This window comes from Ailuropoda melanoleuca, chromosome 8, assembly GCF_002007445.2.
Source record: "Ailuropoda melanoleuca isolate Jingjing chromosome 8, ASM200744v2, whole genome shotgun sequence".
Classification (NCBI taxonomy): domain Eukaryota; kingdom Metazoa; phylum Chordata; class Mammalia; order Carnivora; family Ursidae; genus Ailuropoda; species Ailuropoda melanoleuca.
In genome coordinates this window covers 14,903,616-14,931,315 of record NC_048225.1, presented here as the reverse complement: position 1 = coordinate 14,931,315, position 27,700 = coordinate 14,903,616, and the positions used below count along the sequence as shown (strand labels likewise).

General features: G+C 55.4%; 3 protein-coding genes across 13 annotated transcripts; 1 reads left to right on the top strand and 2 right to left on the bottom strand.

The window, feature by feature from the left end:
• The first annotated feature begins 4,818 nt into the window (after nt 1–4,818).
• CCDC153 (coiled-coil domain containing 153) lies at nt 4,819–8,993 on the top strand. Of its 4 annotated transcripts, none has more exons than XM_002929604.4 (7): nt 4,819–4,989; nt 5,276–5,357; nt 5,798–5,863; nt 6,249–6,368; nt 6,909–7,001; nt 8,156–8,286; nt 8,586–8,990. In XM_002929604.4, exons 2-7 carry the CDS (start codon nt 5,288–5,290, stop codon nt 8,712–8,714), a joined length of 609 nt encoding a protein of 202 aa, XP_002929650.1. In that variant the 5' UTR covers nt 4,819–4,989; nt 5,276–5,287; the 3' UTR covers nt 8,715–8,990. The 4 variants fall into 4 exon arrangements, with proteins under 4 accessions (XP_002929650.1, XP_019665843.1, XP_034523600.1 ...); XM_019810284.2 differs by having other exon boundaries at nt 4,819–4,974; nt 8,586–8,989; XM_034667709.1 differs by having other exon boundaries at nt 4,819–4,974; nt 8,572–8,712.
• An 829-nt stretch (nt 8,994–9,822) lies between these two features.
• On the bottom strand, nt 9,823–14,622 carry PDZD3 (PDZ domain containing 3). 2 transcript variants are annotated; one of them, XM_034665962.1, is made up of 11 exons: nt 14,267–14,622; nt 13,843–13,882; nt 13,619–13,692; nt 13,080–13,291; nt 12,622–12,808; nt 12,390–12,526; nt 11,947–12,151; nt 11,562–11,758; nt 11,236–11,463; nt 10,892–11,092; nt 9,823–10,652 (listed from the first exon to the last, which is right to left on the bottom strand). In XM_034665962.1, the coding sequence occupies exons 1-11, from the start codon at nt 14,280–14,282 to the stop codon at nt 10,623–10,625; spliced, it is 1,527 nt and encodes a 508-aa protein (XP_034521853.1). In that variant the 5' UTR covers nt 14,283–14,622; the 3' UTR covers nt 9,823–10,622. The 2 variants fall into 2 exon arrangements, with proteins under 2 accessions (XP_034521853.1, XP_034521854.1); XM_034665963.1 differs by having other exon boundaries at nt 13,843–13,879.
• A 160-nt stretch (nt 14,623–14,782) lies between these two features.
• On the bottom strand, nt 14,783–26,245 carry NLRX1 (NLR family member X1). Of its 7 annotated transcripts, none has more exons than XM_034665957.1 (10): nt 26,017–26,245; nt 24,053–24,180; nt 23,431–23,500; nt 22,883–22,971; nt 21,691–22,310; nt 20,482–21,303; nt 17,356–17,951; nt 17,051–17,137; nt 16,091–16,342; nt 14,783–15,653 (listed from the first exon to the last, which is right to left on the bottom strand). In XM_034665957.1, the coding sequence occupies exons 2-10, from the start codon at nt 24,120–24,122 to the stop codon at nt 15,332–15,334; spliced, it is 2,928 nt and encodes a 975-aa protein (XP_034521848.1). In that variant the 5' UTR covers nt 24,123–24,180; nt 26,017–26,245; the 3' UTR covers nt 14,783–15,331. The 7 variants fall into 7 exon arrangements, with proteins under 7 accessions (XP_034521848.1, XP_034521850.1, XP_034521847.1 ...); XM_034665959.1 differs by lacking the exon at nt 26,017–26,245 and adding an exon at nt 25,773–25,885; XM_034665956.1 differs by lacking the exon at nt 26,017–26,245 and adding an exon at nt 25,293–25,620.
• Nucleotides 26,246–27,700: the final 1,455 nt, after the last annotated feature.

Genomic DNA, 27,700 nt, shown 5'->3' with positions numbered 1-27,700 from the left:
CCCGGCCGCCGCCGCCGCCGCCGCCGGCTGTCCGGGCGGAGGGAGGGGCGGCCGCGGGGAGGGGAGTGGGCGGCGACGGGAGCGCGGGTCCGCGCGGGCGCGCTCCTTCCGAGAGCGCGAGCCCGGGGGCGGGAGGAGCGCGCGGAGCTCGGGGAAGCCGGCGGCCTGGTCCGAACTGGGTAGCGACCGCTCCTGCGCCACCCCCTCCCGAGCCAGAGCTCCCGGAAAGCCGCGGCCAAGTTTCCGCGCCGCCTACCCCTCCCCTGCCCCCGGGGGCGGGCCCAGGCGGAACCTTTGCGCCTGTGCCCTCTGCTGGAGAAGCCGGGAAAGGAAGGGGGCGGGGTCTGGCATGGAGTCTGCGCACTAGACAGAAGCCGAGCCCTCCATGTTCCTTGTGGGCTGCAAGATTGGCGCTCTTTGAGTGGGTTATTGGGATGTTTAAATGAAGACAGGTAGCCGTGGAAAGAACCTTAACGTCAAGTCTTTTCCCCATACCTGACAGATGAGGAAATTGAGCCCAAAGTCATTTGCTTCTTAACATTGTGGGAGACAAACGGAAGTTCTTTCCCCACCCCTTGGTGTTTTGAACTCATTAAGTCGGCACCAAGGACAGGAATGTGACTGCTGCAGATTGTTCAAGCCTGATTACACCCCAGAAAGGCTTGAGACACTCAGGCCGCAAGCTCTTCTTCCAGGCCCTTTGACCTTCTGAAAACAAAACACTTCCCCCTTTTTTGGCTTCTGAACACTAGTTCCTTTTTCTGGGAATTGAGTATGTACTTAAGATTCCCCGGCTCAGCGCATTGGGCTCCACGCATTGCACCGCAGGTCAGCACCGCCAGCACCAGGCCTTGACCGCAGAAGCTGTAAGACAGCTGTGAGCTCTGGCCAGAGGAGTACTCGCTCCTCTCGTGGAACAGAAATGCAGTTCCCAGTCATTTCCACTTCTCTAAAAGTTCTGTTGGAAAAACTTTGAAAAAAGAGAACTTTCTTCCTAAAAAAGGAAGTGCCCTGCCCTAATTTGCTAATTCTGAGCCTCCTCTTTGGGAGCTTGCAGGCTCTAGTGTGTCTGTAAGTACTCAGTTCCCTCTTAGATCCCCCACCTGGGTCTCCCACAAAGCCCTTGACTGATAAAGGAATTGAGTTTATCGTGTGCTCCTGTCACAGGGGGAAAAAAAATCTCTGAACTCAAGGACCCATCAGTTGGACATCCATGCTTTGCAATTCAATCGCCTTTACCTAAGGTTGATTATGGAGTCAACATTATCATTTCCTATCAGTAGAATTTCCTTTAAACAGTTCCTACCTAGAAAGAGAAGAGATCTCCCAAGTGAAAAAAGTGGGCAAGGCTCTTAGATATATTGTCAAAACTTCCCATCTACCACCCTACTTGCAGGCCTTCCCTTTCTCTCCCCTGATCTATTTATTGAAACCTTTTCCTCACTGGTTTCCCGGCCACCTCCAATCCATTCTGCCACCAGACCAGTCTTCCTGAAGTATAGTTCTGATGGCATCAGAAAAAATAACGTCAAACACTGCTGATTGTCTCCTGGATGAAGTTAACAGTCATGATCTAATTCCAAACTACCTTGCAGCTTTATACTATTCCAATATGTGTATCTTATGCTGGGTGACTCACAAAGTCACAAAATACCACAATTCTTTCTTTTTCCATCACCATTGCTCAGAGCGTTCCCTCTGCCTAAAGTATGCTACTGAAGTCCAATCCATTCTTCAGAACTCAGCTCAAATATTTTCTTTCTCACCAGACATTCCAGCTAGAAATAACCTTTTCCTCCTCTAAGTTTCCATAACCATGTATTCTCACAGCTACCTCACATTAATTTATGTTAGCTGTCTCGTTGACTTTGGTCTTCCACAGTGTGGGTACACAGAGTGGGTACACAGTGTGGGTACACAGAGTATTTTTCCCCCTCATCATCAAATGCTAGATTTAATGGAGTACAGGTGAGAAATTAACCCTTGGGCCTGTATGGGTTCGCCTGGGTCATCTATACATCTCTGGCTTCATTTAAGGCTTCCAATTTGTATTATCTTCAGTACCACCTGGATAGAATGTAATGGTATAATTTGTACTTTGTTTCTGCTTGCAGAAGCCAAAGTTCTTGGGGCACCTGGGTGGCTCAGTCAGTTAAGCTTCCAACTCTCAATTTCAGCTCAGGTCATGCTCTCAGGGTCATGAGGTCGAGCCCTAAATCAGGCTTGCACTGGGTGTGGAGCCTGCTTAAGATTCTCTCTCTCTGACCCTCCCCCCCCAAGAAGAAAAAAAGCCATAATTTTTATTAAAGATTTAATTATTAGAGAGCATGCGCACGTGAGTGCAGGACACACACAAACCGGGGGAGGGGCAGAGAATCTCAAGCAGACTCTTCGCTGAATGCCGAGCCCAAGGGGGGTCTCTACCTCACAACCCCGAGATCAGGACCTGAGGCCGAAATCAAGAGTCAGATGCTTTACTGACTGTGCCCCTCAGGCTCCCTGTAAAAAAAAAAAAAAAAAAGGGGGCGCCTGGGTGGCACAGCGGTTAAGCGTCTGCCTTCGGCTCAGGGCGTGATCCCGATGTTATGGGATCGAGCCCCACATCAGGCTCCTCTGCTGAGAGCCTGCTTCTTCCTCTCCCACTCCCTCTGCTTGTGTTCCCTCTCTCGCTGGCTGTCTCTCTCTCTGTCAAATAAATANTTTCTGTCAAATAAATAAATAAAATCTTTAAAAAAAAAAAAAAAAAAGCAATATTTCTTTAAATATACAAATGACCTATCTCTCACGTTTGAGTAAAGCAGAAAGAGTGACAGTTCTATCTCTTCAAAACTCCCAGACAGGATCTTATTCAAAGGAAGACAGAGTTCTGCTGAGATGATCTTTCCTATTTTCACTTCTAAACTGAAGTTAATGAAAAAAGAAGGAAAGATTGACCTTTTTTTTCCCCACAATTTTTACTTGGCTTGTTTTCAAAGTATACTAAAGATGGGATTGGATTGTTGATCACAATGTCATTCGCATTCTTGGCTTATCCTAGAGCGGGCTCAGTTTGTATCATCACATCATGTGACATGGGGCAATTTTCTTACTCCGTTTCACCTTCACCCAAACCACATCCTCATTCTGCACCTGAAGGTCGGTTGACTGAACATATTTGAAGAGTAAATGCTCCTCTGAGGCCTGATATGTTGTTTGTAGTCTGTAAACCCTGTGCTCAAATGTCATCCCATGCATCAGCATAACGAAGAAACTAATCGTTCCCTGGAAAATGACCCCAAACAGGCTTCTAGATGAGGAGAAGGACTGGGGCAGGGATCTCTACTGCATTCCTATCCAGGGGGGAAGGGTTCTGGCAGAGGGGGGTGGGGGGAGCATAAATGAAACACACGCTTTAAGATGAGAAGAAAAGTATTCTCCGGATTTGGGAGTTGTGCACAAAGTTATCTGACCCTTGGGGTACAGGAACTATTAGGCAAGCCTGGTTCTTCTCTTCACTCTGTAAAATGTCTGAAGGGCCAGAGAACTACCCTGCAGCCACCAAGGTGACAAACGTAAGTCAGTCCCCACCTGAATCTCTGTGCACCCCCCCAGAGGAAGAATTTTTAAATCCCAGATCTCAAAGCTATTTCTTCAGATCTGCTCCTGACGACAGGCAATTGACCAAAAATGTTGAGGGGGACAGAGATAGAAATATCTGAAGAGTCTGTAGGCTCCTCCATCCACGAGGGGAAAATCCCTGACCTTTTTTTGCTGTTTTCGTTCTAGCCGGTAGGGTGCCCTGAGATCCAGGTGGCAGACAGATGACAAGGCTCCAGAAGAGCCCAGGGCTGAAAGAAGGGTAGGGACAAGGACAACTCACCCACCATATACTCTACTCCCTTCCCCCAAATTCGTTTTTCCAACCACTCATGACACCAGCAAGATGCTAGGAAGTATCCCCAAGAGGGAGGCACCACCCCCCCACACACTCCCACCCCAAAATGGACCAAGAATTTAAGTAGAAAAATTTAGGAGATAACAGAGGTCACGCAAGTCCACTAGAGGGAGCCCCGACCAACTCAATACTGGGGGAGCCTAGAAAAGTCATTTCTCAGCACCTGACTGAAAATCAGCCACTTTAAGGAATAGTGAGGCAATAAATTAAGTCCCCACAAGGGAAGATAGCCCTGTGAATACCCAGTTAAAATCCAGGCCTTTCAGGATTTACAAAACCAAAGACTTAAAGGCCAGAAAACTGAGGTTGAGCAAAATTAAGTGGCTTGCCCAAGTTTACATAACTGGAGGGGCGACTAGAACTCATGGCTCTTGTCTCTAACCAATATCCTTTCTTCTACATTTGCCTTCTATGTCAGCACCCTGGAGTCGGTGGGTCTACCTCTCCTGTGTCTCTTTCTCTGAAGCGAGAAACTCAGCTGCCTTCCCCTGCACTTCTTTCCCTCATACACTATAGAATGCCTTCCCGAAGCCTAGTAATGTCATATGCTCGCTCGTGAGCCCTAGGCATGTAAATCGCCTAACATGGCTACTGTCAGCCCTTTTCCTCTGTCTCAGCACAACAGCATCATATCAGATGTATAAATCTGTAATTTGTAAGTCTCCAGACTTCAGGCACTACTACATGGAAATGAAGCATAGCTAACCAGCTCCAAAGCCCTTTCTCCTCAAACTACATTTAGGATTTAGGGATAAGGAGAGAAGTGACCCTCAGGGATCTTGCTATTTTAAGCTTTGTACTTGGCACATTCCACCTGTCTATGAGCTCCATGTTTCCCAGTTACCTGGACAACATTCGGTCTCCAGAAACCCAACCGTGCAGTTTTCAGTCCTGCCCTCGAAGGAAATTTGTCACCCTGGATTGGCTCCCAGAACCCAGGCTCCTCCTCCGGCTCCCAGCTGGTTGGGCCTTTTCTCTGCCCCTCCCCATGAGTGGGTCACCCCACAGGGAGACACAACAGAGACCAGAGAGGATCCTAGGTAGGAAGAGGCAGGGTAAGGATGAGGGGAAGAGGGAAGGGACAAGTACTGAGATTTATTTTCTCTGAAAGAGGTTTGAGAGGAATGATTTCTGCCCATAGAACCTGACTAGTAGAAAGAAACAGCTCCACCCTCCCCACACCCTAGCCTTGCCTAAGGTTCCCAGGAGACCCAGAATGGAAGCTTCCAGAAAGTATAAGAGATAGACTTGGAGACTAACTCTCCTGGGACTCCTGCTTCAGTCTAGAGGTCAGGAAAGAGCCCCATGTCCAGGCTTAAATATGAGTCCTCTCCCTCCTAGGACAGCAAGGAGATGCCACCCAAGACCAAAGAAAAAGGGAGGAAAACTGGGGCCCAGAAGAAGAAAGAGAAGGCAGGTGCTGGTGAGTCGGGGCGGCTGGAGGTGAGTGCCTCCTGCTTCTCCATACTCTGGCTTGGAGACCAAGCAGAGGTGCTCCAGAGAGAAGGTAGCCCTCTGCATGACAAGATGGAGCTTTCATGACCCTCCCCCTACATGTCTTCCCCCACCCCCCGCCAGGTTCCATGGAGCTGGGAAACTGGGGAAATCAGTGTGCACCCCCTCTGTGGCACCCTCTGGCTCTGTGCCTTCCTTAATATATTCATCACCCATACTCCGAGTACCTGCTCTGTGCTGGGCCGCCAGGACACAGGGGTGAACTCGGTAGACTCTGCCATCAAAAATCCCTTCTTTAGAGGCCCTCAGAGCTGCAGGAAGATAGTCCAGGGTATGGAATGAGGATGGGGAGACATGAGGAAGGCTGAGATCATGGTAAGCTGAGGCTTTGCCAACTTGCCAGAGCAGATGTGGAGGCCAAGTCCGCACACAGGTGGGCAGTGCTGGAGAAGGAGCTGCTCCAAGACCACTTGGGTAAGAAGGGTGGAAGCTCTGGGATAACAGAGGTGGGGCAATGGGGCATTTTGCATCCTGGAGGCTTGGACAGTTGGAGGTGTGGCAGGAGGCTGAGCTGACCTCTCCCCCGTCCTCTGGTGGAGAAAGAATTGGCATTGTGAGGAAGGGGTAGGCAGTGAGGGTGGGTGAGGATATCTGTTATTTATAAGCAGAACATGGAGTTTTTCCTTCCATGCAAAGAAAAGCTCATGGGATTCTAGGGGAAAAACCAACCAACCAACCCAGAGAATGAGAGGTTGGGAATCTGTCACCAGGTTCCCAGAGGTGGGCAGAGTCTATCCAGCCCACGGGGCCTGATTCAGTGGGATCCCAGTTGTGAGGACTGCTCTGGGACTTTTCACAGCTCTGCGGAGGGATGAAGCCCGCCGGGCCAAAGCTTCTGCAGAGCAGCTAAAGCGGAGGCTGCAAGTGCTGGAGGCTGAGCTGGAGGAGGCCCGAAGTGAGGGCGAGGCCGTCTATGCAGGTGTGTGGTTGGTTGGACAGATGCGCAGGAGACAGGGGCCTGGAAGAGGACAACCAAGAGGGCCAGAGGACGCAAGGAAGGCAACTGAGGACTTCTATCTGCCAAGCCTAGCCTCAACCTTCCCGCCAGCTTGGCATGAATCAGGCAGGGGCATGAAGGATCCAAAGGAAGGCCTCTGGGATCCCGGGCAGGAACCTTCCAGGATGCCCGATGCCATGTGCTTTGTGGATTACAAAAAGCATCTCCTGTAATGTGGATTACAAAAAATTCCATGGCCTTTGTCTCATTTGTGCCATGGGAGTGAGTGGGGAGAAGGGCTAGAATCCAGGTCTGGAGCTGGAAAGGGGAAGGGGTGTGGTTTCCTAGCTCTTCCCCAGGTGTTCAGGCTCTTCCAGCTTCTGGGAATCACGAGAACCGAGGAGGCTGTTATGCTCCTGTCCCACTGGGCCAAGCAGGCCCTTCCCCACCCACAACTTCCCTTCCTTTCTCCACTGCTCCATCCACACCCGGGTCCCTGGTCACCCTCTGCCCCCACCACAGAGATGAGTCGTCAGTGCCGAGCCCTGCAGAAGGAAATGGAGACCCGCAGCAGGCAGCTGGAGGAAGAAGTGACGGGCCTTCGGGAGCAGCTGGGTAGGCTTCCCCACCCCCGAAGCCCTTTCTCTCCAAGGGGCACTGACAAGGTCCAGCCTGCAGGGGTGGACGGAAGATGGTCCTTCCCTAGGCTCTTGGACCAGTTTCCCCACTGACTCTCCCACCATAGAGGATTGGAGCAGAGGGTTCAAGATGGTAAAAATCTCTACATTGTAACCAAAGCAGACCTGAGTCTCTCACCCCAACTCCCTCTCACGATGGTCTCTCCAAATCCGGATCTTTCTCCCCACCCCTGCCATGTCTGTCATGAGCAAAATATATTCCCTCCTGGCTGATTTTTACAATGAAACTAAGGAAAGTTATTTATTTACTTTCATGTCTTCAATGCCGAGTGCATGCCAAGTCCGACATAATTATTGCTAAATAAAGGAATGAACCTTCCAGATAAGCAAAAATGTGAAGAACAGGAAGTTTTTCCTTTCTCTCTTGGCTACAGGATAGAGTTGAACTATCTTAGCATGGCACATAAGATCTTTCACAATTGTGGTCTCAAAGTTTTCTTAACCTAAAATAGCCTCAGTTTCTTTCTTTCTTTTTTTTTTTTTAGTAGGTGCCACACCCAGCGTGGGGCTCCAAATCATGACCCTGAGATTGAGAGTCGCAGGCTCTACCAACCAAGTCAGCCCGGTGCCCCTAAAATAGCCTCAGTTTAGCTACAGATACCCAAGAGTTGCTTATCTGTCATGCAGACCCTGAATTCCTTTCTTAATCCTTGCCTTATCTCAAATTTAAATTCAATCAGCATTTATGGAGCCCCTCCTGTATATAGTAGGTATTCCCATACATTTTCACATTTAACTCACAGTCAGCCTGTAGGGTTTGTATCAATCTGTCTTTAAAGATGAAGAAACTGAGTCTCAGAGAGAGGCATGCCCAAGGTTACACAGGTAGTAAGTGACAACCAGACTTTGGACCCACATCCCTTGTCCCAAGCCCATTCCTCTTTCTGTGGTACCTTAATGGTATACGTCTGCTCTTTATATGGACTGTGGGAAAATGGATGACCCTGGGGGTAGGGGGCAGAGTCTGGAATGATCCCATTCAAGGTCTGCTTTTCAGGTGCCTTTGGAGACTCTGTTCACAGGTAGAGCGTCACTCTGCAGTCCCCTTCATCCTTCTGTCCTGCCCCACAGAGACGTGCCAGAGGGAGGCTGAGACTGCACGGCGAGAGGCTGAGCAGGCCCTCGGAGAGCGGGACCAGACTCTGGCTCAGCTCCGGGCCCACGTGGCAGACATGGAGGCCAAGTATGAGGAAATCTTACATGTAAGCACCACCATTGGAAGCCCAACAACCCCAGCACCAGGCACTCCCCCATCCCCCCAGACCCCAACCAGTTCACGCTATCGTTGTCATCAGTGATAGATCAGGGGGAAGGAGAAGCAGCATGTCCACAGGGAGCCCTGCTCTGTGTTGAGGGCAGACAGCCAGGGGGATACAACCATGCCTACTTAGTAAGAGTAAGAACTTGAAAAAGACACTGGTGAGGAAAGCTTACAGACCGACCTGGGGCACCCCTCACTCTACCCTCTCCCTTCCTGGGGCCTGAAGCTTGGTGTCTGCAGGGCAGCCTGGACCGACTCTTGGCCAAGCTGAGAGCCGTCAAGCCTCAGTGGGACGGGGCTATGCTGAGACTTCACGCCAAGTACAAGGAGCAGCTCTGCCAGTTTGGACTCAACCCCCTGGATCTTTGAAGCTGTAAGCTGCTAGTCTCTGGGGCTCTCAGAGGCCCCAGCAATAAAGCTGTCTTGATGTAGAACTCAACAGAACTATGGTCTGTGGCTTTTGGGCAGATATGAGTGTCTCTCTGGGGGCACATTGGTTCTGGGCTGACCCATTACCCTGAAGACTGAAGGAGAGGAATTTGACAAACTCTCAACTCCTCTCTTAGAGAAACTGGGCCCCATGCCTTGAGTCTGGGGCCGTTTTGGTCCCTTCAAATCACCATCCCCTACACCCACCCAGCCAACACAGGCAGCCAGATTTGTGGGGGCAAGGCCATTTCTATAATAGACCAACAGTGACCAGGCACCAACCCCCACAATCCTAATGTGCCTACAGAGGGAAGGTGTAACTGGTCTCCAAATTCGTGCAATATATGCAAGAGTCCAGGAGTCGTGTCCAGGGTAAGTTCTATCTGGAACAATCCTAGCCAGCCCCATAGCTCACCTATAAAGGGAAAACTCTGTGTTCCTCCTCTATTTTATGACAACACTCCCAATACTATTTCACTTCCGGCCATGTGTGTGTGTGTGCGTGTGTGTGTGTGTGTGTGTGTGTGTGTGGTGCGGGGGGAGGGGGATGGTTCGCCCACCAAGCAATTCTCTAACAGCTCTGGGGACACCAGCTGGGTATCTTACAATTTAACTCAATTCTGGCACTCCTGATATGAAGAGAGCATCTGATCCATAGGCCATGGGCTCAGTCCCACAGGACTGTCCGCACTTCATGGGGCGCCTGGGTGGCTCAGTCATTAAGCGTCTGCCTTCAGCTCAGGGCGTGATCCCAGAGTCCCGGGATCGAGCCCCACATCAGGCTCCTCCGCTGGGAGCCTGCTTCTTCCTCTCCCACTCCCCCCTGCCTGTGTTCCCTCTCTCGCTGTCTCTCTCTCTGTCAAATAAATAAATAAAATCTTTTAAAAAAATAATAAAAAGGACTGTCCACACTTCAAACACCAGTGTCAAATCCAGCTTGTTACCTATGCTTCTGACCCACTGGCCGAAAAACAAAGGTTCCCACGACCCCCTCCTTGGGTTCCCTCATTTGCTAGAGTGGCTCACGGCACTCAGAAAAACACTTTACTTGCTAGTTTACCAGTTTATTATGAAGGACACAACTCAGGAAGAGCCAGGTGGCAAGTATCCCAAGGGCAAGGCACCAGCATGGAAACTCCATGCCCTTTTGGGGGGGGGGTGCCACCCTCCCAGCACCTCCACGTGATTGGCAACCCGGAAGCTCTCGGAACTCCATCCTTTTGTTTTTTTATGGAGGCTTCACTATGGAGGCATGATCAACGACACCATTGGTCCCTGGTGATTAATTCAACCTCCAGCACCTCTCTCCTCCCAGGAGGTCCAGCATGGGGGTGGGGTGGGGCTGAAAGTTCCAACCCTCTAATCACACGGTTGGTTCCCTTGCCTAACAGTCCCCCGTCCTTAGGTGCTTTCCAAAAGTCACTTCCTTAACAAAGTTAGGTGTGGTTGAAAGGGGCTTGTTATGAATAAAAGAAGACATCTTTATCACCCCTGCTACTTAGGAAATTCCAAGGGTTTTAGGAGCTCGGTGCCGGGAAAGGGTATAATTTATTATAAATCACAAAATCACACCACTCATCCATGGGAACACAACTCCCAAAGCTCCTCTAGGACTTCCTCTGGAACCAGAGGGCAGACCTCCCCCTAGTGGGCCTGCCTAAGGCCTCTGGCCACACCTTCTTTTGGGAGGTGGGCCCAAGGGAAGGGAGGGAGACCTGTGATTGGAAGTGTCCAGAATCCTAGAGCTGTCCCTTCTGGCTTAAAGAGAGCTTCTCAGCTCCTACCATTGCAAGCAGGACCGTGAAGACAGGAAGGCCACTGGGCAAATCAGTGCCAAGCAGGAGAGAATTACAGCAGCTCTGATGCTGGAGCCCAGTCCTAAGCAGAGAGAGAAGAGAGAAGGTCATTCAAGGACGAGAAGAGTTTCTTTTCCCTGCCCCGACTTGTACTGCAACGCCCAGTAATAGCCACTAGCTCCATGGGGCCTTCTGTCCCCACCTACCATGGCCTAACAACTCAACCCGCATGCCCCACACTGCTTCACTCTGTAGCTCTCCTCTCAGACGCCCTCTATCCTTCTCTGGCTGCTCACCGTCCATCTGTCTCTTCTTCCTTACCTCTGCACACCCGGGGGGACTGCAGGCTTCCAAGCCCTGGCAAGACCTCGCTGCCAGCTTCAGGTGGAGGGGTGGCTCAGCCTCGGCCAGCTGCTGAAGCTTTTCCAGGTCATTCTCTCCACCCACAGGATACCCGTTCACCTCCAGAACCACATCTCCCATCTGCAGCCCTGCTCGGGCAGCTGAGCCTCCTAGGGTTACCTGGTGGCAAGGAGAGGGGTGACAGAACATGGGATACCATGGAAAAGTTGCTGGATATTCTAAGACCTTGGGAGGGAAGCAGAGGAAGGCTCATCAGGAGACAAACGATTAGAAAGATCCAAGGTTCATGGGGCATAAGTCACCTGGGAGATGAAGATGCGAGGCTCGCCGGCCACACAGCTAAGTCGGAAGCCATAGCCACCACCAGGCCCAGGGTATAGGGAGCACTGGCGGGAGCCACCTGGGTCAAGAGGCATGGCTGTGTCTTCAACTGGTAGGTCCTTGGTTTCAACCAGAGAGGCCGAGCAGGTTTCCTGGGGAGAGGCAGGAGCCTCTGTGCTCTCCAAGAAGAGAAGCGGGGACAAGCGAACCTGGAAGGAGGCAGACAGAACAGACCTGTAGCATCTCCCTCCACCTGAGCCCTGCTCTATTCCTGCCCGCACTCCAGCCCCCGCCCCTCCGCTCGCACCATTCTGAAGAAGCGATCAGTCTTAGGGTCGACAACAATGAGGGAGACACAGGAGCCCTGCGCCCGGATCCTGGACACCGTCTCCTCATGGCCCAGCCCCTCCACACTCTCCCCAGCCACAGCCACCAGCCGGTCCCCAGCCTGCATCCCGGCTTTCTCAGCTGGCAGTCCTGGGTCCACCTCCCAGAGGAACTGTCCTGGGACACAAACATCCTCATCGCTCCTCCCCCAGCTAACCCAGCGCCAGCCCGGGCCACTGCGGGCAAGTGGCGGGTCTGACCCAAGGGTGACGCTGGAAGAGGCTCAGGGCCTGGGGTCTTCTGTGCACATGTGTGCCCACCCCCAAGACACACCATCCCTCCCCGTCTCTGGGACTCCCACTCACCGGGGCGACCATCAAGACCTTTCTCCTCACGAAGCAGGAACCCAAAGCCCTGGGGCCCTTTCTTTAGGTGCAGACAGCGGGGCTTGGTGGGCAGTGCCCAGCCCTCGGCCAGGGGCGCAGCCAGGGGCATTCCCAGCTGGCGACACTGGGCCTCCACCTCTGGCCCTGCCACCAGCAGGGTCACTTGCTCTCCACTCTGCCAAAGCTGTGGGAACCCAGCGGGGCATCAGCATCAAGCACCTGGGTAGGGAGGACAGAGCCCCAGGAAGGAGGCAGGAAGGGTGGGGGAGAGCAGAACCTAGGGCCAACTATAAAGGGAAGGATGGCAGGAGGTAGGTACAAGGTCAAATTCGGAGATGAGGCATGTGGGGAAGGAACTGGCTGCCTGAGGCAAGGTCCCGGGGCCCAGGTGGGTGCGGGAGTGGGGAAACGGACAGCCATACCTTCTTGCTGAGTTGGTTGTAAGTGAACTTCTCCACGCAGACCCCGTTCACTTCTAGCAGCCGGGCCCCAGGGGGCACCCCTGCCCGCTCGGCTGCTCCTCCCGTACTCAGCACCAGCCAGAAAGGACCCTGATGGCCTGGAAGCCCAAAAAAAGCAAGTTTCAGTCTGCTGGCTGCCCAGAACAGGGCTGAGGTGCCCCTGTGGACCTCCCTCCCGGGCCTCTAAGCTCACTGTAGGTGACACTGAAGCCAAAGCCACCCTCGTCTCTCACGACGTGGCAGAGTCGGGGCCGGACCCCTGGGCCGAGAGGACAGAGGTGGGCCCTGTTGCCCCGCTGAGCTCGAGCCACGTCATGCGCGTGCTGTGCCAGAACCGTCAGCAGCACCCGAGGACCGCTGGCCCGGATGCGGCGAACCACCTACACAGAGCGCACAAGGGGTGAGGTCGGGGCCAGCCCCTCTTGCCCACTCCCCCTCCCTGCAACCTGCACGTTCCACCCGGGAGACAGCTCTCTACATGCCTTCACCCAACCACTCCCACCTGGACAGCCCTAGATCCTGGGAGGTGCAGGAGGTCGAGGCTTGGGTACTGCCCTGTATGTCCAGGGAGGGGACCACCCGGCTTCTCCCTCCCTGAGGCGCTGCAGAGCATCCCTCCATTCCACAGGGAGTCACCCAGCCCAGCCTCACCGCAGCATAGCCTTCACATTCCACCACATGGTCGTTCACCCCCAGGATTCGGTCCCCTTCCCGAAGACCCTGGGACTGAGCAGAGGTGCCTGGCTCCACCCTGCACACCACAGGCCCAGGGCTGCCCAGCTCCTGCTGCAGGTGGAAGCCAAATCCCCTGCCTTCCTCCTTGCTCAGCAGACAGAAACGAGGCCGCGGCAGGCTCCAGAGATCTAGATAGGGAGGTGGGCAACAGAAGAGGGGGAGGGGACATGGCCCAAGTACAAGTCACCTCAGCCTGGCCGACCCTGCCCTTGGGCTAGGACACCGGGCAGGCTTCTACCCAGTCAGGTGTTGGGCGGTGAGGCCACATACCATGTGGGCAGAGTGGCAGGGACAAAAGAAAACAGCCAACCCCCTCCTACCTCCACATAGTTAGTCCCCACCAAGGCTGTTATCAGAGGGAGGCAGAGTGTAGTGGTTACCAAGGAGATGGGAGGCCATGAGGAGCTGTGTCATCTCTGGGGAAAGGGAACGGTTGCCCAGGGCAAGGGGGTTACCAGAGGGGTCGTAGTCTTCAGCCAGAGAGAGGACAGGATTATCAATGCCCCACTTTGGGTTAAACTCAAACTTCCTGCAAGGAGGCGAGGGATGCAGGTAGGAGCGAGCCGACACCTGGACTCTGGTCCTGGCCTCTACTTGAGGTGCAAATGGCAGCTAAAGAGCCTCCCCATGTTGGATTCCCTCCACCCCTTGCCCCAACCCTTCCCAGCAGGGCACTTACCAAGCTAACTCCCTTAATGAGGCTGTGTCCCGAAGACCTGCTGTGCGAAGAAGAGATGAGGGGAGGAGGGGCGCGTTCCCTCACTACCCCAACTCCTCTTCCACTGTCATTAACTAAAAGGACTTAGGGGAACCCCCACACTCAGGACTTGCCCCCTCCATTCTGCTCCAAAAGGACCTTCTCCCTTCGTCTCTCTTCCCTTCTCCTCCTAGTCCCTGGCACAGAAATCTGAGCGTATCAGGACAGGGCGTGGACCAGGAAGACAGACCTAGCCACTCACCTCTTCTCTCCTAACTTGGGTCTATTTGCCTCAGGGCTCCAAGCCTCAACATCAAGTTCACCCTGGTCCCCAAAGCCTCCACCTCCCAGTCTGCCCTCTCCCTGCCCTAGAGCTCCCACCCGAAGATTTCTCCTGGCCTCCTACCTGTAGCTGCCTCCATAGTTGGACCAGCGACCCGGTGCTCAGGGCAGGGACAAGGTTCATCAAAACCAGCTGACCCTCCCACCTACCCCGCCACGGCCCGCCTCCTTAAAGACACTGCCTTAGAAGCAGTGGGGTAATGGTTAACGGGAGGACAGTCTTATCCTCTGGGGAAGTCTGCGCATTCCTCCTGCCCCCATTCCAGGGCCCCAGACTTCCTCCAGAGACTCAGCTGCTGTCCCGGCTTCTGCTCTGGGCAGACAAAGGCGGATCACTTCTGGTCACTGTAATTCCGAGCCTGGGATAAGTATGTTGGCAAAGGTGACAGGAGTCGACGGCCCAGCATGGCCTCCCTCCCGCCCGCAGGATCTTGTTCATGCCCCCACCCCTCGGCCCTCACTGCCTCTGAACCTAGCGCCCAAGAACCACCTGCGACAGAAAGTGGTCAGTAGTTTACCAGAATGACCAAAAACAGTACCCTTTCTTGAAAGCACCAGGCAAGGAGCAGGCCACAGGAGGTGGAAGACACAGCTTTTTAATGGAAGCAAGGCAGTGCACATGGCCCTCGGAGCCACCACCGAGCACACGTACGGTGGTGAGGAAGGGGACGTGAGGCGCGGGAGAAGGCACCAGCGTGAGAGGAAAGTGGCTGCGGGCATCCGCAGCGTCCTCTGATAAGCAGCAGGGCAGAAGGGGCAGGCCCTCCAGCACGGGGGACAGCCGCACCTTTGGCAAAGGCATCTTAAGAAGTGCGCCCCCTGGTGGCTCAATCAGAGGCTCCCGAGAGGAGAGAGGCAAGGTCGGTGGTGCCACAGGGCAACCGGCGGCCAAAATGCCACGTGAGGGACTCTTTCTCAGTCCTCCTCGCGGAATGGGGAGGAGGCCTGTTCCATGACCCTGGAAATTCCAGACTTGGGAGCCACAGATGGACATGGGACACCTATGTGCACATCCTTTTACCTCCTGCCCCAAAGGGATCTTTCTGGAAGTAGTAGTGCAAAGCAGGAGACCACAAGGGGAAGGATCTTGGAGCCAGGGGTCATGAGCTAGGTGACTGCTGCCCCAGCTTCAGCTTCCCGGGCCTCCCAGCTGCTCCAGGAGGGTCCTGACCTCACCCTCCACTCGCAGCAGCTGGGCCTTGCGCCACGGGTTAAGGGTGGCCCCTCGGCTGTCTTCCAGATCACGAAGCAGAAGGTCAAGGTGGCACCGGACACGGCCCCAATCCCAGCTGTTGAGGTTCCGCTGAACTTCACTAAGGATCACCGACCAGTACTCCGACACGGCTGTCCCCTCTGTCAGCGACACCACGACCCGAGCACCCCCTTTAGCAGTGCCCCCCAAGTCCCGCAGGGCCTGGCGCCCCTCTGAGCTCAGCTCATTGAAGTAGAGGCTAGAAGGGAAGAGAAGAGAAGATGCACTCCGCTGAGCCCTAAGACAGAGGGCAGAGGGTGCTGGATGGAGAGGGGAATTCTCATAACTCATCCCCTGGCTACGGAATGTGATGGGGCAAGTGTCTGCAGTGAGCCAGAGACAGAGGGTGGGGGTCGACAGGAGGCAGGGAGGCCCCCTGAATTCAGCAGGACCAGGGACAGGAAGAACACCACCAGGACCCTAACAGAAAAGGTAGTAGGGGACCAGGACAGGGTAAGGGCCAATCACAGAAGGATGGGTTGGTTCAGCAGCGGGTCCACGAAGATCCCTGAGAAGGCAGGGATAGAGGACAGGCCCTACAGTAGGAAAAACACAGTGGAGACAGGGAGGGAGAGCCGAAGGGCTGGGAAGAGCTTCCGGCCGGGGTGGGGCGATGGGCCCAGGGACCAGACTTACTGCAGCAGCTCCAAGGAAGGGTGGTCCCTGGCAGCTTGGGCCAGGGCCAGGGCCGCCGTGTCTCCAGCACCATTGTAGGCCACATTCAGCTCCTGTAGCTGTCGATTACGGTCCAGCTGGGCAGCCAGCAGCTGCAGGCCCTCGTCCCCGAGGCCCGTGTGCAACAGGGACAGATGTGTCAGTGAGTTGTTCCCCGCCAGCCCCTCCACCAGCAGGGCCACACCAGCCGCCGTCAGCGGGTTGTTGGACAGCCTACAGTCACAAGCACCCCGAAGTTATGAGGGCCTATGGGAGATGCCCCTGCAGTAGGCATCGGGGTTTGGATCCAAAGGACACAGAGCCTGGGGTGGAGGCGAGCTGGGACACAAAGAAATGCAGCCCAGGAGAAGAGAAGGAAGAAGCAGGGTGTGTGGCGCACTGCAGGGGAGGGAGAGCAGGGTGGGAGCCGGCTTCTCCTCCTCCCTTGACTCCCCTCTCTTCACCGTTACTATTTCTCCTCTTCCTCCTTTTCTCACCCTCCCCCCTACCCCCCAGACGTCCCTGCCCCAGGGCCCTCCCGCTCCTCCAGCCAGGCTTCTGGGCTCCTAGTAAATCAGTCAGCACTCTGGAAGCATCTACTGAGCGCCCAGCATTAGGGTCATCCTTGCGAGGTGACAGGGAACATTCTGGGAGGGCATCAGTGGCACTGTTGCCAGGCAACCGGCCTGGGTATTATTCCCCCCCACCCACACTGGTTTTAGCCACTTGAGAGGTTTTCCGAGCACCTGAGCACCTATTCTGGTAGCATCGTTCGTCTACCCTGCTGCTTGTACTGGACCTGGGGAGGGGGCAGGCCGGGGTCTAGGCTCCCACCCCCTTTACCATAGCATGGGTGGGCCAGCACCAGGTGTGGGCTCCCCCTTGACCTCAGCCGGCCACCAGGCCAGAACCTCCCTGCAGCCCCCCTCCCGAAACACTCACCGCAGGGTGGTCATTTGGCATTGGTCATGCAGCAGCAGGTCCCGGAGGACCCCGCAGGCTTCAGGGCCCAGGCTGTTGAGTTGCAAGCTGGAACAGCAGGTGGCCGGAAGGGAGGGGAGAAGCAAGGAAGGAGCTCAGCATGGAGCCTGCCCACCCACCATGCCCTCCCTCCCATTGCTCATCACCTCCACACATACCAGACTTCGTCCCAGCCCTTGCTCCTTCCTCCCCACCTTTGGTCTCCCTAGCACCTTCTCCTCCCGCCCCTTCACCCTTCATGGCCGTGCCCGAAGACGGGTCCTCACCCCAGCTTGCGGGCACGCAGGAAGACAGGCATGAGTGTGTGCAGCCCGGCAGGGTCCAGCTGACAGGAGGCCAAGTTCACCTCGTCCAGGGCACACCCTCCGCCGCCCAGCACGGCCGCCACCACCGCGCACTTCAGGGGCGTCATGCGAACACCCGCCAGGTTGAGCTGGCGCAGGGAGCTGAGCACCTCGGCGGAGAAGCGCTGATTCTGGAACTCGTAGTGGAAGAAGAGGTGGTCGAGGAGCTCGGACGGGGGCAGCACCTGCCGGCCCAGCTTGCCCAGCTTCTTCCTGATGGCCTGGGCATTCTCCAGGGCATCCAGGGTCTTGATGGGACAGCCGAGCTGAGCCAGCACGGCCCGGTTGTGCGCAGAGAGAAGCCCCGCCATGAACATGGGGAAGAGCTCAAAGACCTCATCCTCGGGAGGCTCGTCCGGGTGCCGCCGCGGGCCCTCCACGCCCAGGATACTGGCACCCATCTGGTCCAGGACGTCGTCGTTGTAGTAATCCTCCTCTCGGAACATCTCCAGCACCATGGCCTGGGCCACCGCCTCGCGGCTCTTACCCACCATGCGCCCAAACACTCGGGGCACCACCTGGGAGAGCGCGCAGGGAAGGGGCTGCAGCCTCGTGCGCCCGCTCAGCCCTCTCCCTGCCCGCTCTGGCCTCTATCAAACCCGCAGCATCGTTTGATCATACTACTGCCCCCCTGCAGCACCTGCCAGGGCTCCCCGCTGCCCATGTGGAATAGAAACCATGTCATGATTTGGCCCCAATTTGACCTTTCCAGACTCAGCCATCGAAACACTTGTGTCATACACTCGGGCCCTTAGGAGATTCTTTTTCCCAAACACTCCCTACATTTGCAAGCCCAGTGGTGGGAAGGAATTAGCATCCGCTTTGCATTTTGTTTGGTACTGGGCTAGGGGGGCTAGGTACTGCCAAGACAACCCCAACCTCCACACCACCATGGTCATCCCAGCAACAAGGACTGACATCGCTCCTGTTCCTTCAAGGCCCTGCAGGATCTGGCCCCTGCCTGCCACGCTGCCTCCATCTACAGAGCTCTCACACGCACGCACTCTGCTTCTGTGCTTTAGACTTTTCTCATTATTAGGATTTTCTGACAGTACCACAGTTCTCTTCCTTTAAAGCTGTACTCTCTTCCTGGGGTGCCACCCCTCCCAATTCTCCAGGCTAATCAGTCCTCCAGGGATCAGATTAAATGCCCTTCCTGCAGAGAGGTTTTCCCTATCCTCCCCGCCCAAACCAGCTCCCCCACATACACACTTTCACAGCACCTGGACCTTTGCTTTCCAGGCACTTACCACAATTTGAGATTACGTGGTTATGGTGACCTGTTTGTGTTCCTACCGGAGGACCAGAAAGGGCAGAAACTGGGGTTCTGTTCATTGTTTCTTCCTCAGAATTTAACACAGTGCCTGGCACACAGCAGGGGCTCAAATATTTGCTGGAGAAATCAGTGTTTGGGCGGTTTGGGACCTGGGCTCCCGGCCTCACACTGGGGCTGCAAGGCAAGAAGGGGCCCAGACCTCTGGCAAGGAGCTACGAGGCTAATCTGTGGCACCTTCTCTAATGACTGGTTTTGTTGTTTTTCACTTTTTATAGGTGAGGTTCCTGCCATGGAGTTTCAAGTGCTTCTCTCTCAACAGTCACCTGGTGACAAGATGAGGAAATGTCACCCTGTGAAGCTGAGTCAATAGGCTGAAGCAACAGACGGGACAGGTCCTCTGCTGGGCAACCCTCCCTCCCAGAGGGCTCGGAGCTGCGGTGCTAACCATCAGGTGAGCCCTGTCGATGACCACTGCCTCTCACTGTAATCCAGAGCAGGCAAGCCCATCTGCAAAGGGGTGGGCTGGCCTCGGCAACGGCCATCACCCCCCGCCCCGGTCTGAGGCAATGGTGGGAGAAGGGGTAGGCTGCCTGAGCCTGTTTTTCATGTTTAACAAGCCTTTAAATAGAACTTACTATGTGCCAGGTCCTGAGAATGAATATATTTAATCCTCATACGAGGCCCATGCTATAGACTGTATTATCCCCATTTAACAGATAAGGACTTGGAGGTGCAGAGAGGTTAAGTAACTTGTCCAAGATCACACAGCTAGTAAGGGGCAGAGCCTGGATTCGAACCCACACAGCTGGATTCCTGAATCCTTATTCCTAACCCCTGTGCTTTGCTGCCTATAAAAAAGAAAACTTGTTAAAATTTTGCCACACCGAGCAGGGCTCTCCCTCCTCAAGACGAGTTACCGAAACTTTCCTAGAGAGGACCAGGCTTATCTGGCAAGGCACCAGCGCTTAACGGAAATACCCATCATACACCAGGAAAGTTTGGCAGAGAGAGTATGGGGCCTGGAATCACAAAACCTGGCCTCAGACCCCAGCTATTCCACTATCTGAGTGACCTTGGACAAATTACTTAGCCCTTGTGAGCCTCAGTTTATCTAAAAAGGAATCACAATATTTCATTTACGAGGCACCTGATAGACCTCACCAGAGGGTGCCTCCTTCCTCCCCTCTAAAACCTAGCGCATCCGCCCTCTCCCAACACAGTCCTCAGGCCTGTAATTGGGACTCTGGAGCAGGCCTGCACCATCCTAAGTCAATTACCAAGGCCATTTATCCTCCTGGTATAAATGAATAAAACGGCATCTGCTTTATAAACTTGTCTCTGATGATTTCATTAGGATGAGTCATCATTCCCAGAGTCTAACCACCTCTGGGGGAACAGATACAGTGGCGTTTCTGGGCCTGCAAAGCGAGGACAGACCCCCGACTGTAGCGACTCCCTCCTTCCGCCGACAAAGACGAGGAGAAGAGACAAAAAGACAATCGTCATTAGGGTCACAGGATTGTGATTAAAGGCCCTGCACCCTCACATCCTCCTCCCTGTCTTCAAGCCCTGCCCAGCCTGTGGTTTCTCTGTCCCCCTCCCTTCTCCCTTGTGTCTCAATCCCACAAAAAGCCAGATTGCCCAAATCTCAAACCAGAGTCAAGAAGATGATTCACAGCTATGCAGGAAGTAGCAGTTGCCTCCCGGGAAAGGAGCAAGGGCTGAAGGGGGAATCTGGGGGTGCTGAGAGCCCGGGGTGCTGGGGCTGTTACCTTGAGCAGGTTGAAGAGCAGAGGCAGGGCTCGCAGGGGCAAAAGCTTGGCCACGATGCCCAGGACCAGACTGACGTCCTCCCCGACGCGGCCCACGAGCTCAGCCACCTCCTTGCCCACCCGCTGCAGGGTCGTCTTCCGCAAACCCAGCACGATGTAGAGGGCGGCCAGGTACTCCTGCATGGCGGGCACAGTGAACACAAAGGTGCCCCGGTGATCTGGTTCCACACATGGGGCCAGGAAAAACCGCAGGGCATCCCGGCGGAACACGTGCAGCAGCTGGAACTCTTCTTCCGTCTTGAGGCCAGCTTCCAGGCAGCCGCGGACGTCCTCTTCGGAGAAGTAGGTCTTGCGGGAGGCCACCCCCTCGTAGGCCAACTTGCCCATGGTTCGGGCTGCATAGGCCATGAGGGACAACTTGGAGGGGTCGGTGCTGTCCAGCATCTCCCCGCTGAAGTTGAGCCGCAGGAAGCTAGTGTAAATGCTCGTGAGGGTCTGCCCGGGCGGCGTGGGGGCATGCAGGAAGTACAAGGTGGCACACACGAGCCAGCAGTAGGAGGGCAAGAAGCAGGCGGCGGCGATCTGGTGGTGCCCCTCCAGGTTGCGGGAGAGCATCTGCACCAGGCTGTCACGCTGAGCTGGCGTGGCCGAGACACCCGCACCCCCGGCTCCATACCCGCAGTCCGGCTGGTTGAGGCGGAGCTGGAAGTAGAGCTTCTGCAGGTTGGTATCAGAGAAGCCACAGATCTCGCCATAGCGGCCCACGTACTTGCTGGGGATTCGGCCGATGGCAGAGGGCCGGGTAGTCACTAGAATGCTGGCCTGGGGAGCGCAGGGTTGAGGGTTAAGAAGGACCTTCGTGTCCTGATTGCCTCACTCCCCAGAGAGCCCCTGAACGCCGATGAACCCGAGCGTCCGAGGATGAGGCTGAGCATGATCATTCTAACCATGACTGAGCCCCCGCTGTGACCCACGGCCCGTGCCAAGTGCGTCCCAGGCAGGATCTCACTGGATTGGGACGGCTCCAGGAGAGGAGACAGAGCTTGGGGAAGTTAGTGACTCGCTCAAAGACACACAGCTAGGACATGGAGGGGCAGGTCTGAACTAGCCTGCACGCCCACTCCGATAACCGCATGGGCTGGGGACACCAAAGTCCTGAGGGGACAAGTTAGGGGCAGCAGCGGCAGGGCGGGGCAGGAGGCCGCTCACCTCGGGCAGCATGTATTTGCGCAGCAGGTTGACAACGATGGCAGCTGGCGCCTCTGGCTCCGCAGGGTCACTGCAAAGCCCCGTTCCCGCTAACCGGAAGTCAAGGTTGAGCCACTCCAAGCCGTGGAGCACAAACAGCAGGCGAGACCCGGCAGCAGCCATCAGAGGCAGGCTCTCCTTCAGGGACGTGTAGCGCTGAGCCACGAGCTGGCACAAGGAGGCTGGAGCAGAGCCCAGGGAGGACAGGTCCTCACAGGAGAAGGGGATGAGCAGCTCGAAGGCCGGCAACCGCCCGTAACACCAGTCCAGGACCATCTTACGCACCAGCGTGCTCTTCCCCGTGCCCACTGTCCCATACAGCACCACTGTCTGCACCCGGCGCCCACAGGCATCGGGGTCAAAGAGCTGAGACAGGGCCAGCGGGGGGAGCCCGGCCACGGGGTGCTGGTGCTCCAGGGCCAGCTGTGTCGGTGGGCGAAGCAGCTCATCCGGGGTGCTCTCGCGGATCACAGGGTCTATGTGGACCGTGTCCAGCGCAAACGTTGGGCCGAACTGGCGCTCTTCTCTGGGCAGCCGGCTGAACCACTCGGCCAGATTCTGGCGGTGGCGCTGAACAGCTTCTGGATGGGAAGGTACGGGGAACGGGTCAAGGAAAGGGGCTGGAAGATGCAGGAGCTTAGGGCTGGCCAGGGCGGTGGTAGGGTCAGGCCGCAGAGCAAGATGCGGCGCCAGGATACAGAGACCCAGGACAGTGCTATGTATATAGGAATCTCTCAGACAACAGACTCTCCAGAAAGTTTGGAACCCCTATGGCAGAAAGGGGCGAGCCACGAGACAAGTGACGCCCAACCTGGATTGAACGGTTGTGTGGTTGTGTGTGCACGATCTCCACTTGACTAGTAGACCAGGTTTGTTGAGGGTGGGGATGCTATATCCCTCCCAGTGCTTTGTACGTGGTAAGCGTGGTGAGTGCGCACTGCACAAGTGTTGCAGGGAGGCAGACATGGACAGGTGGACAATGGGGCAACGGGGTAGGCTTTGCCCACGGATGGGTGATGGCAGTGGATCCTCTGTACCTCCTTCTTCCTGCCTGTTTCTCCCTCCAGACCCAGCTCCCCACCTCCCAATCCCCCCTCCCCTGGGATCCCAGCCGGCACCCCCCTCAGGCCGACTGAGCAGTCTGTCCCTTTACCACATGCAGAGATGCCCTGGAACAACTGTCCATGGCTTCTGGACGGAGGACCACTGCCTGCTGAGTTTCCACGGTGACGTATAAAGGCCCTGAGAACAAGGAGAAGGGATGAGCTGGGGCTTGGCGACTGGGCTCAGCCTCTGGACAGGCTCAGAGTCCAGGCCCGTCTGACTTGCTGGACTTCTAGCTTCCTGAGATCTAGGCCTGACCCTCGACACCCAAGTCGAGAGCCTTGTCTGACTCTCACACCCTTCCCAGGGACTGAGGTCTCACCCCCTGCTCTGCTGACTGCCTGCCTGGACTCAGGCCGGCCACCGCCAGGCTCCACCCACTTCCCCTGCAGATCCTCCCTCTGGCTGCCCACTGTCACTTGTCCTGTAGATAAAGTAAACCAACTTCGTCTGAGGCCTGGTAGCTGACTCTGTACCCTCCTCATCCGAGAAAACCAACCTCACCCTGGAAGAGTCAAGCTCTCTCCAAGTCCTGACCCTTCCCAGGCTACTCTGCTGTGCCTAGATGTGTTGTAAGGCATGACTCCAAGGCCTCACCTAGGGAGCCCAAGGGGAAGTTTCCCTTTAAGGGGCCAACTCCAGTGGATCAGGAAGGGGATTCGTTCATCTACAGAGAGAAAGGGGAAGAAAGAAATTACATCCAGATCCCATCCACATTTCCCCACCAACATACAGACTTCACGTCTACATCAAATCTGTTATTTGTTCTCTCGCATCATGTACTGCCCCTTTGTAGCAGTTACTATGCAATTTTATATCTCATTGTGTGATTATCTTATTAACACCCATTTCTGACCCACCCCCCTCCATGAGAGCAGGGACCACATCTGTTTTTATCATTACATACTTAGAACTTAGCACAAGTTCTGGCACGTGGCACGCACTTAATAAATATTTGTTGAATGCAAAATGAAATCAGACAAGTGATCCTAGACTTCATGTAGCTACACGGACCCTCAAAGATTATCTAGCTTGACTCCCTTAGTTTAGGATGGGAAAAGGAAACCTCAGGGAGGTGAGGTGACTTGCCCAAGGCCAACAGCATGTGAATCGCAGAGCCAGGGCTAGAACACCTGGTGTCTGGATCCCTGCTCTCTTGGAGACACCATCTGGACTTTGAGAGGAGAGGTAGAAACAGAAACCCCTGCTTCCTGCTCACCTGCTGACTGGAGCGCTGCTCCCAGACCAGAGCCCCAGGAGGCCCTGGGCAAATGGCGGCCCCACCTCATGGTAGGGAAGAAGGTCAGAGCCCAGGGCACTTAGCACACCACCTTCTATCCTGTTCCCCTGCAAGAAGACTTATGTGAAGGGAACACACACACACACACACACACTTCCCACCACTACCTCCCTGCACAGGTCACAGAAAGGCCTTCCTCCTCGGGGAGCATCAGCCCTTCCTTAAATGTCATCAATGCCAAAGCCCCTGCCTGGCTGGCCTTCCGATTGACTCGCTGTCCTATATCCCCCACGTGACGGATGCCATTTTATCTCCTACCACCTCTGACTCTCCCCTGAGCCTTCACAGGTACCTTTCTCCTGAGTCCCAGCCCTAGTGCACTGCTGCTTTATTTAGGTGTCCTTTTTTTTGCTTGGCTGCCAGAAAGCTCAGATGAGTCCTGTGTTCATTTTCAATGGCTTTTCTGAACCTACATTTTCAAGTAACAATTATCCACTCTCCTCTGTGTTTTTTTCCCCCAACTATCAGGTCCTGTTGGCTGAGTTTTAATGATTTTATCATCTTATCTTCTCCGTGACTTTTATGTCAGCTGCCTTTGAGGTTGGCATAAATAATGAATAAAGAATGAACTTCCTACTTGACATCTCCATATTGCTATCCTGCCCCTGCTTCAAGCTTCACCCATACACTTCTCACCCCCCTCCCCTTTTAGTTACTTTATTGCATATCTTCCCAACCACACGTTTATACTGGGAACCTGACTTCTTGGTCTTCAAACTCTTTCTCCCCTCCTTCATACAATTGAAAGAGTCCTTCTGATTCCTTCTCTCAGGGCTTTGCCGGCCTGGTCCTATTGCATGGTCCCTATGCCCCTCCTGTGCTACCTCAGACCCTCTGTGGACTTCTGGGGACCCTCCTTCTCCTTCCCCACCTCTGCCTTCAGTCTCACCCCACGCCCGTTCCAAGCCCTCATCCCGGCCACCAATCACCTGCCTAAAATCCTAGGTTACCTGTAGAGTCCTAATCCCTGGCCCGCCCACACAAGCTATTTTTTGGAGTTTGCCCCCAACCTCTACCACATTTGCCAGGCTCACCAAATTCGTGCTCACACTTTCCTTTGTTCACACACTTTCTTGGGCTTGGAATGGCCTTACTCCCCTATCAGAATGCTACACAATCTTTTAAGATCCTGCTCGGGTCCAGAGCTCCCCCCACATACACACACAAAAACTGGGTCCCCAACAGCTCTCCCCGTTCCCGTTGGCTTCGGAACCCAAGGGGGAAGGCGGCTGGCATGCCCACCGCTCAGCGCACCCGGTCGGTCCTCCGGGTCCGGAGGCGAACTCCCCGCAGCACAAGCGCCCGGAGCAGCGGCCCGGTCGGGGACGAGGGGCGAGGGGCGACGGAGCCTGCTGGGCCTTCACCCGCGACTGCCGGCGTCTCTCGCTTCCTCCCAGAGGCCCCCGCTCGGCGCGTCCCGCCCGCCCCGCCCGCCTGCGCCGAGCCCTGCCCGCCCTGGCAGCCAACCCCGGCTGTGGGCAGCGGGGAGGAGCCCGGGCGCTGNGGGGATCCGCCGCGAGCAGGCCGGGGGCGGGGCCTTCCCGGGCCGGCCCCCGAGTCGTGCCCGCTCTCCGTGGCCGCGGCCCTCCATCCCGGCGGGCCCCGCCGCGCCGACCGCCCTCTGCAGGTGACCACGCACCAGTGCCGGCCGGTACCTCCCCATTCGGGCGGGGCTCGCGGTTCTGCCCATTGTGCAGATGGAGGAGCTGCGGCGCACAGGGGTGACCTGACTTGCGCGGGTTGACCCAAGAGGAAGTGGCAGGGCCGGAACCAGAAGTCCCGGCCTGGGTCTTCCCACCTCGCCCCCACCCCGGCCGCTCCTGAGGCACCTGCCGGTCCCCAGGGCATTCTTCCCCTTGTGCCGCTTCACCTGCTCAGCCTACCTCCTGGCAGAGATCTAAGTCAAAGCCTTGTTGGGTCCTCCCTCTGTGTCTGGTGCTCTTCAGACCCCAGACCTCTGTGGGTGGCTTCTGGTCACTTTGACCAAGAAAGGAGCAGGAATGAGGGCTGAGAGCTAGCTCCCACCCCAACCTGCTCTTCTCGTCTGGCACCCAGTCATGGCCTAGCCCTGGGGCTTCCTGGTCCCCAAAGCCCTCACCCTCATCCCCCTGCTTCCACACAGGGCACACCCAGGGCCCACGTCACCCATGGAACAGCCACCCACCGCCCACAGCCAGGGCACGCCCCACAGGCAAACATAGGTGTGCAATGTGCACTGAAAAGAGGTGTACAATGGGGAAGCCATTGAGAGGCACCTCGGGGCAGGGCTGAGAAAAGGGCTTTGTGATCTCTACTCTCCATCCAGACTGAAGACAGAGTTGATATTTCATTTACACTTGAAGGCATGTCCATTTACTGAGTTCCTACTGAGCAACCAGAACAAGGCATGCGGACACCAGACCATAGCCCCCACATGATGGTCCTTCAGAGGCTGATGGAAGCCTTTGGAAAGGCTGGGAGAGGAAGTTACTGACTCTGGCAGATGAGGTGACATTTGAATTGGATCTTAAATAAGTCTGGGCAGGGGGTACCTGGGTGGCTCAGCTGGTTAAGCATCTGCCTTCAGGGGCGCCTGGGTGGCTCAGTCGTTAAGCGTCTGCCTTCGGCTCAGGGCGTGATCCAGCGTTCTGGGATGGAGCCCCACATCAGGCTCCTCCCCTGGGAGCCTGCTTCTCCCTCTCCCACTCCCCCTGCTTGTGTTCCCTCTCTCGCTGCCTGTGTCTCTCTCTGTCAAATAAATAAATAAAATCTTTAAAAAAAAAAAAAAAAGCATCTGCCTTCAGCTCAGCTCATGATCCCAGGGTCCTGGGATCGAGTCCTCTGTCAGGCTCCCTGCTCCACAGGGAACCTGCTTCTCCCTCTGCCCCTCCCCCCACTCATTCTCACAATCTCTTTCTCTCAAATAATAAATAAAAACTTTTAAAAAAATAAGTCTGGGAAGGGAAGGGCATTTCCAGACAATAGGGAAAAAGGCACGATTTCATTTTAAGAGAAGCTCCAAAAGGGGACTAGAATGGGATGAGGGGAGGGGAGGGGAGGTAGAGCAATGCTATGAACAGAGCCTCAGGGATGACATTTCAGACCTGGAGGTCTTCTAGCTTCACTCCGCTTCCCTAGCCACGTGGGGCAGACAGGCCCCCGGCTGCAGTTACTAGACATGGCTCAGAGCAGGCTGTTCCCCTCCCTGCCTCCAGTGGCTATGACAGGCATGGAGGCTTTATTAATAACATATAATTTGACTTGCCTTTTGCAGACAGAAGTACGATGAGTCACGCTGTGGGCATGTGCTCTGTCATCTGACCTCAGCATGGGGCCCCCTGTCCCATAGACCCATAGCATGGAGAATGGCCTGAATCATCCCTGTCCCGCAGCCCCTTGCACAGGCCCTGACACAGAAGGTGGCTGTATGGAAGGAAGTGATCTCTGAGTCTGGGAAGGGCTGGCGCTCAGGGGGAGCGGGCCCATTTCCAAGCATGCTGGGCTGCGCGGAGGGCATTTGGGCCACACGTCCGTCCGCAGGCCGATGGGCCCGGCTGGAGAAATCACAGGTGGTTTCCAGTGGTAGGA

Coding starts and splice junctions, on each gene's coding strand:
- CCDC153 (XM_002929604.4), top strand. CDS start 5,288: ATGCCACCCAAGACCAAAGAAAAAGGGAGGAAAACTGGGGCCCAGAAG. Junction 7,002..8,155: donor GGGCCTTCGGGAGCAGCTGG/GTAGGCTTCCCC, acceptor CCTGCCCCACAG/AGACGTGCCAGAGGGAGGCT. Junction 8,287..8,585: donor AGTATGAGGAAATCTTACAT/GTAAGCACCACC, acceptor TGGTGTCTGCAG/GGCAGCCTGGACCGACTCTT.
- PDZD3 (XM_034665962.1), bottom strand. Junction 12,809..13,079: donor AATGTGAAGGCTATGCTGCG/GTGAGGCTGGGC, acceptor CGCTCTGTGTAG/GTGGTTCGCCGCATCCGGGC. Junction 12,527..12,621: donor TGGCTTCAGTGTCACCTACA/GTGAGCTTAGAG, acceptor TTGGGCTTCCAG/GCCATCAGGGTCCTTTCTGG.
- NLRX1 (XM_034665957.1), bottom strand. CDS start 24,122: ATGAGGTGGGGCCGCCATTTGCCCAGGGCCTCCTGGGGCTCTGGTCTG. Junction 17,952..20,481: donor TGCTCTTCAACCTGCTCAAG/GTAACAGCCCCA, acceptor GCGCTCTCCCAG/GTGGTGCCCCGAGTGTTTGG. Junction 16,343..17,050: donor TGCCAAATGACCACCCTGCG/GTGAGTGTTTCG, acceptor TTGTGACTGTAG/GCTGTCCAACAACCCGCTGA.